The sequence below is a fragment of the Aplysia californica genome, unplaced genomic scaffold (assembly GCF_000002075.1).
Source record: "Aplysia californica isolate F4 #8 unplaced genomic scaffold, AplCal3.0 scaffold00466, whole genome shotgun sequence".
Classification (NCBI taxonomy): Eukaryota; Metazoa; Mollusca; class Gastropoda; order Aplysiida; family Aplysiidae; genus Aplysia; species Aplysia californica.
In genome coordinates, this window is record NW_004797736.1 from 413,811 (window position 1) to 421,237 (window position 7,427).

Below are 7,427 nucleotides of genomic sequence, written 5' to 3' on the forward strand. Positions count from 1 at the left end.
GGCTGTAAAAATTCACCGACTACTCAGGTCATCCCGCAGTCGTCGACGTCGTCGTTTTCATCTGTATTTGTTCTATCGTCGCTTTTCCTACCTCCACGTCGTCGTGATTTGACGATTTCTCGACTTGTATTTAGTGGGCGGTGTGGGCGGCCAGCATTTTTTTTATTCGCCAGTTCGTTTTTGGACTTGACGTGACCCACAAGGACTACGGCGACGACAAGGAAAACCGAACAAAAAAACGACAGATTCGAACGCCACGACGACACTGAGGAAGTCGAGAGATCTTGGCGGTGGATGTGGTTGTGATTGTGGTGGTGGTGGTGGTTGTCGTCGTCGTGGTGCACGGTGGCAGTATCGGCGGCGGCGGTGGTGGTGGTGGTGGTAGGGGTGGTGGTATACCACGTGACCCTGATAGCGCTCTTAAGGATTATCTTTGTTATTAGTTTCGCTGGCCTTCCGCCCAACGTGTTTGCTTGTCGACCGCTCGGTTCACTGTGGGTTTTTATTGTGGTTTTTTTTCTCTCTCTCTCTCTCTCCTTCTTGTCTTTGTTTCAATACAAGGCTGGATGGATTCGTGAAAGGACAAGGTCTCATTTCGTGTTTTTTTCGGGAATGTTTGTGGCATTTTTACGGTATTTGCCGTCGTAATTCTTGTGCGGCAGTTGATCCCACCCCCTCCCTTTTATGTGTGCACCATTCAACTGAGCTGTGTAAGTCAAAAAAATAAACCGCCGTGAAAATGACTTAATACCAAACTTTTTCTACTTATCAATCATCTCGAGAGTTACTTTTCTGTTAAAAATCTTGAATACGACTTAAATCCCTTTAAGTACCTCTACGTGACATATCTGCACGAACGTATTTAACAAGTTTATTTCCGTGTTCATTTTCGATTTGCCAGACCCTGGACAGTTTGACTCCAAAAGAGTGGAATTATGCGTAGATTACCGAATAACTGCGATGTGGATCTATGCAGGTTACCAAAAAATTGCAGCAGTGCGCGTTCTTTTTGTGAAATCAATTATTGTTATTGTTATTATTATTATAGATATTTGTATTGTAATCATCATCATCATCATCATCATCATCATCATCATCATCATCATCATCATCATCATCATCATCATCATCATCATCATTATTATTATTATTATTATTATTATTATTATTATTTTTATTATTACGTTTTTTTGGGTTTTTTTGGTATTTTTGTTTTTGTAAAGTGTTTTACGGCGCTCGCGACTGCATAAGGTCATATGAGCGCGCGGGACACACCTAATATTTTCAGTTGGTAGTGAATTTTGAATTTTGCCCGGGTGGCAGCCGAAGCCTACTCTTATCAATTTTAGACCACCAAGGGATCTTTAACGTGCGCAACTTACACACGGGCCCTCCGAGATTTTTAGCCCTTGTCCGAGAAGGTTAGGTGTAGATCTTTCCTACCAGAAGATCAGGGGTGTGGCAGAAAGACAGCAGTAAGGAGGAGCCAAGGAGTAGCAGTAGAAAGGTTGTAGAAAGAGTCAGGAGCCCAGAGGAGGGGGCAAAGGAGGTGAGGGGTTGGGGGCAGAAAGTGGAAATGAAAGCAGGCAACAGAACATTGCTGTTTTTATTTTTGTGATCGTCATTATTATCGTATTATATAATGGTTATTAGTACCAGTGTTGTAGTTGTTGTTATAATAATAATAATAATAATAATAATAATAATAATAATAATAATAATAATAATAATAATAATAATCATCATCATCATCATCATCATCATCATCATCACCATTATTATTATTATGATACTAAATCCATATGTTGTCGATCCCTGGAATTGGCAGTTTTGTATTTGGAAGATAATATGTATTTTTTAAAAACCCTGTTATTTTTGACTAAACAACTTATCTGTTATAATAGGGTCTGGTGGATATCTCTGCACCATAGAAACGACTTACGTGTGTTTAGTAGGGCGCGTTTTTCATCAAAGAAGAGTCAAAAATGAAAGGTGGGTGATCCGGCATTTACGTTCCTTTTCAGATATCCGAGAAAAAAAAAATCACGTGACGCTGAATATCACGATTGTTGTTTGGTAAACTTCCCCCGAAATACTCGCGTCTGTACGGATGGACCAGACCTAGGTAGCCATCTGTGCTTTTGGCAGTTCTCTTATAAAGAGTTGTATGTGATACTTCGCCCGACTTGTCAATGCCCTGTTTTTTTTACCCGTTCTGTCCGTGAACGTTGGTGTCGAAAACGGCAGCTTCACAGATTGCAGGCCAGCCGGCTCTACCTTAACCTAGAGCCCTGTTTCTTTTGGAGTTCTACTACCGTTAAAAAAAACCCCCTACAAAACGAATCCCAAGTACTACGGGTTACTCTGCTGAAAGAAGAGTCGTCGATACCTGTGATTGCTCCTACCACAGAAAAGAATAATAATGTGAGAATGTGAGAACCATGTCCTTTTTAAAAAATAACTTGCCTCAATACAGAACTTCTGCTGGCTTTCTAGCTTGCCGGATAGGGCGACAAATTCAAAGGAGGTCAGAATAACATCAAGATGGAAGAGTTTCGCATTCTGTTGCTACAGCAGAAGATAGTTTTTCTTCGAGATCGACTTCTGTTTGGATTACAATACATTTGCATTTAAGATTAATCTCTTTGGGGCTAAATGGTATACTGTGTACTTGTGTATATTTGAAGAGCATGGGGACTGTACTTATAATGACCAAAAAAAAAAAAAAAAAAAAAAAAAAAAAAAACCACAGGAAAAAAACAAAAACCAAAAAAACCAAAAACAATAACAACAAAATCCCGGGCCTCCCGAGTTTGGGCCTAAGCCTTCTTGTGCGTGCGATTGTTTGTCGAAATCATAAGTCTTATTGAAGTGCAATATTAATACATCTTTTAAAGCCTAGATTTGAACGCGGACATTAATACATGTCATATTGTTTAGCTGTTCATTTTTTCCAATGCCTGTTATATTATTATTTTTTGGGGTTATTTAATCATTTTTTTTTAAACTTCGTCCCCTGCGTCTTAAATTTTTCTTATTTATTTCTTCTTGTCTTTTTTCTAATCTTTCAATTTATAGCATATTTTTAAATTAAATTTTAAAATGATTATTAGTTTATTTTCTGTAAGTTTGTTAATTTTATGCACTCGTTTGTTGGATTCTGTCTTAGGTTCAGGGAAAGGTTGAGTATGTTACGAATATGGCTTGTTACAATATTTAAACAAAACAAAACACAATACTTAGTCTTTGTATTTAATATAAATTATAAGTATTAAATTATTATTTACTTAAGAATGTTGACACATTTTTAATGCCTATTGCAATTACATTTTGTAGAAGTCTGGATTTCCACTTACTGTAATTCATTTTTACAGAGAAAAAAATTTGACAAGGCTAGACTTATGAAGAACCTTGAAGACTTCCACGACAAACGAAATAAATAAATAATTTCTCTTCTTCCTATTTCAACTATAATATGGCCTCCCGCAATGAAGTGTTCTATAATATCAAGTAAAGTCCTGTACAATACCAAAAGCTCTTTTTTGTCGTACCAGTTTATAGAAATTTGATAAGTAATTTAGGAAAATGAAAAAAAAAAAAAAAAAAAGAAAAAAAGAGGAACTTGCCAGCAGAAGCTAGAGAAATGACGTAAAGTGTTGCACCAATAATTTAAACTGAAATAAGTTGTTTTTTCCCCTTTTTTTCTTTTCAGATTTTCTTCTTTCTTTGATTATTTGCTTTGATTGTTTGGTTACTTTTTGCCTCTCTGTTTGTTTGTTTGTTTATTTATTTGTTTGTTTGTTTGATTGTTTATTTGTTGGTGTATCTACCTTTGTAATGATATTGTGTTATAAGCTATTTTTTTTACCGTTCTTTTAGTTTGTTTTTTCGGATTTTTTTTCTGTTCAGTTATTTATTGACGAATTTATTATGCTATCACATCATGCATACTTTCTTATTCATTCTTTTAATTGATTATATCATGGTTTATATATTTTGTTATTTGTGTTTTTTCCCCCACAGTGTATAATTCATTCTTTCATTCATTCATTCATTCATTCATTCTTTCTTTCATTCATTCATTCATTCATTTATTCATTCATTCATTCATTCATTCTTTCATCCCTTCATATTCATTCATTCATTCATTCATGATTCATGTATCCCTAAAAGAGGGGTATATATAAGAGATAGCTAGAAGAACGTATCTATACAATATTCCGTGCGATTAGAGGGTGCGACACCTGAAAACCCAACCTTAATCGACCTACCCGAGTTCAGCTGCACTTTTTTTTTACAGTGAGTCAGGGTGATCGTAATCGGGTGGTTGCATTGTGAAATACCCTATTGAATGAAAATATAACCCGTGCGGGGCCCCTAATCTGAACGGTTTGCGCAACTTTGTCCTACATGTTTCCCTCATTGTAGAATCACAGGAACTCTTGTTAAGGCACCTTTTCTGTGTAACTACTCGTGCGTTCGTGCATACATTCTGTGAACCGTCGGATTTTGATCGAAGTAAGAACTTTTGCCATATTTTTGTTTTTCTCAGGGTTTTTTTGTGTTCAAACTGAAATGCTGTCACTGACTTGGTTAAATTAGTTGTGAAATGGTAGAAGTTGTTGTTCATAGCAGTTTTTAACTTTTGGTTTACTTCAGTTGTAAAATTGTACTTACAATTAAATATTACTGTACGCTTAATATCGAATGAAGAATGGTCGTATAATTCAGTTGTTCGGTTGTATTTAACCCCAGTTATCGAGTTATAGTGTACCAGTTCATCATTCTGTTTGCAGAGGTGTAGTTTCCGTTAGCCGTGGAATTGTATTTAATGTCAGTTGCCAAGTTGTAGTTTAATCGGTTCATCAATCATCAATACGCCTTCATCGACACAATTTAAAACTTTTAGAAGGCGGACTTCAGACCCTGCCTGATGGGACCAAGCCGGACTTAGAGAGATACAATATCCCAACAGAAAAATCAAGATTAAACAAAAATTCTCCGTACTCAGGTATCGAACTCGGGTCTCCTGCGTGCGGCAGAGAAGCACCTAACCGCTACACCACAGACGCCGGTACTCCTATCAAATGAATTTGTATTTAAAACACTTAAAAAAAAAGAAACCGAAACAAAACAAAGAAGACATCTATACAGGTTGCTCATCGGGCAAATCGCTTTTCTTCGAAGTCTTTTGCCATTGTTTGTGTCCGCTGTGCACCCGCTGGTGACAGTAAATTTTTCTAAAAGTTTACCGTCCCCTTTAACCGGCGTCCGTTGTGTAGCGGTTAGGTTAGGCACTTTGCCATCATACGTAGAAGATCGAAGCTCGATTTTGCGTGGGGAGAGTTTTTTTAACGAGTATTTTGGTCTTTCTGTTTGAACGTTGTATCTTTCTTTGACTGGGTTGACCTTGACAGACTAGGCACGGTAGATAATTGCCTCCTAAATTATCTTAAGTTTAATTGTGTAGACAAGGGGCGTAAAAACACCGGTATTAAAAAAGAAAGAAACCCCCCCCCCTCGCCAATTGTAGGAGATGTTTTACAACAGTCCCCTAGTAACGTCGCCTTGGAGTTACTGTTGTCTCAATTACGCGCGTGACCAATATGCCCCCCCCCCCCCCCCACGGACCTCGTCCCCCCGTCAAGTAGTTCGATCTGCGATCTGCGATCTGCGGCCCCAGTGTACTGTTGGGATGCCCACGGTGGTTTTCCTTCTTGAGAACCAGGTCATGATCGACTACATTGTGGCGTGTTTTCCCTTGTCTTGTCTAGCTCGCATTGTTTGCACTTCTTTGACACGATCGAATCGTTTGAGGCGGCCGGCTGCTCGCCTCAGTTCTATTTGGGATTCTCGGAAAGGGAGATCATTATCAATGAACGTGCCCTTCCAGGTTTTCACTCTCCCGCTTGGAAATTTCTTTTCGCTATTGGGATTGGCAGTGTGTTATATTTGAAGTATTTCTTTTTGTTTAGGAATTTGGAATGCCTTTAAAGAAGTTCGAGTTGTAAGATGTGGACGTTACGTGATGAATAAAATTGTGGACTCACAAAAGTTCAACTCTAGGCATGGAACAAATATTTCAAACACAGGACTGTTATGTGATTTCTGCAAAAGATGTGTATTCGGCTGTAGGGTCTTCACCTATCTGTCGATGATTTAAACTTGATTTCTGTGAAGTTGTGTCCAAAACTGAAAATGGAAAATTGAAATAGTAAATCGTTGCAAGGAAGGCGATTCTTGTGAAGTGTGTGTGTATGAGTGTGTGTGTAATACACAAAAAAGCGATTGTGGAGCAAAGCGCTTTTACTGGTGTGTGTATGTGTGTGTGTATGTGTGTCTGCGCGTGTTTGATGCTGTTGCCACGCGATGCCTACCGTCATGTGGCTCGTCTCACGCGGAGGGTCCTCTAGTACTCAACATTAATTTCACTATTGCCAGACGAGAAACGCCACAGTAGTTTTGGCTGAGAGAAATAATTGCTCCTTCATTTGAATAAGAATGGTGTCCGGGATCTACAGGAGAATGAAGAGCGAAGACAGTGCCGGACGGCGGGACTAGACCCTCCTGTGGGCATGAGCCCGCAGAGAAGCGCGGTATTTGGCAAGCAATTTTGTTAATTTCTATGTAAAGTTGGGGTCAACCCTAGGAGTCAGATTTATTCAGCGTTTGCCGGAGAGCGGGAGAGGGGAAGCTCAACCTTGCAAAGGCGGCCCCAAAGACGGCAGCGAACACGATCTTTTTTCAAACTGGAGGAATATCGACGGTTGGAGTCTGTTGCTAGCCCCAACAGCTTATGCTGGGAGATTTCCCCTAAACGTCCTCTATAGATCCTCATCGATTGGCTGCGGAGAGTTCTGCTGGGAAAAGGGGGATCACTCTGGGAGAAGAGATCGTTTTCCACTCTTCTTCGAGTCGTACCGTCAAAAGTTCGCAATTTATTTACCAATATCATGATGGAGGAGGAGATTCAGGACGCTGGATTGCTAGTACCTTGGACAGGTCAGTCTTTTTGTGTCCATTGTTTGTCAATATGTATGTTGACGTGTTTTTGCCGAGTAAATTATAGTTTGGCCATTAGCATTAGCCCTTTTGTTTTTGTCAAGATACAATGGGGCTAGAAGTTTGGGTTTTAGAGAGTGCTGTAAAAGGGGAGGGGGGGTGTTAAGCATATGAAGATTCGTGTTATTAGTGTTAAAATTTGACACGGACTATATGGTTCATATTCAAATTACACACGTGGATCGCCGTTTGCTCATTACACAGACAGACGCATGGACACACACATGGACACACTGTCTTGCCCGTATGCATACACACGGGCAACGATCGTGCCTAGGTTACAAAGGAAGTTGAGCGGTGTGTTTAGTTAGATGTGTTACTTTTTTCGTCTTTCTCTCCAACAGTCGCTCCCCCAACTCCCTCCT

At 39.3% G+C, this 7,427-nt stretch overlaps 1 protein-coding gene across 1 annotated transcript; it reads left to right on the forward strand.

Moving 5' to 3' along the window:
- Positions 1–5,753: 5,753 nt before the first annotated feature.
- Positions 5,754–7,002, forward strand: LOC106012695 (G-box-binding factor; the record flags this gene model as incomplete). Its single annotated transcript, XM_013086420.2, is given in 1 exon segment — positions 5,754–7,002. A coding segment is annotated over 1 exon segment (49 nt), but the record flags the coding sequence as incomplete, so codon positions are not given.
- Between the last annotated feature and the right edge of the window lie 425 nt (positions 7,003–7,427).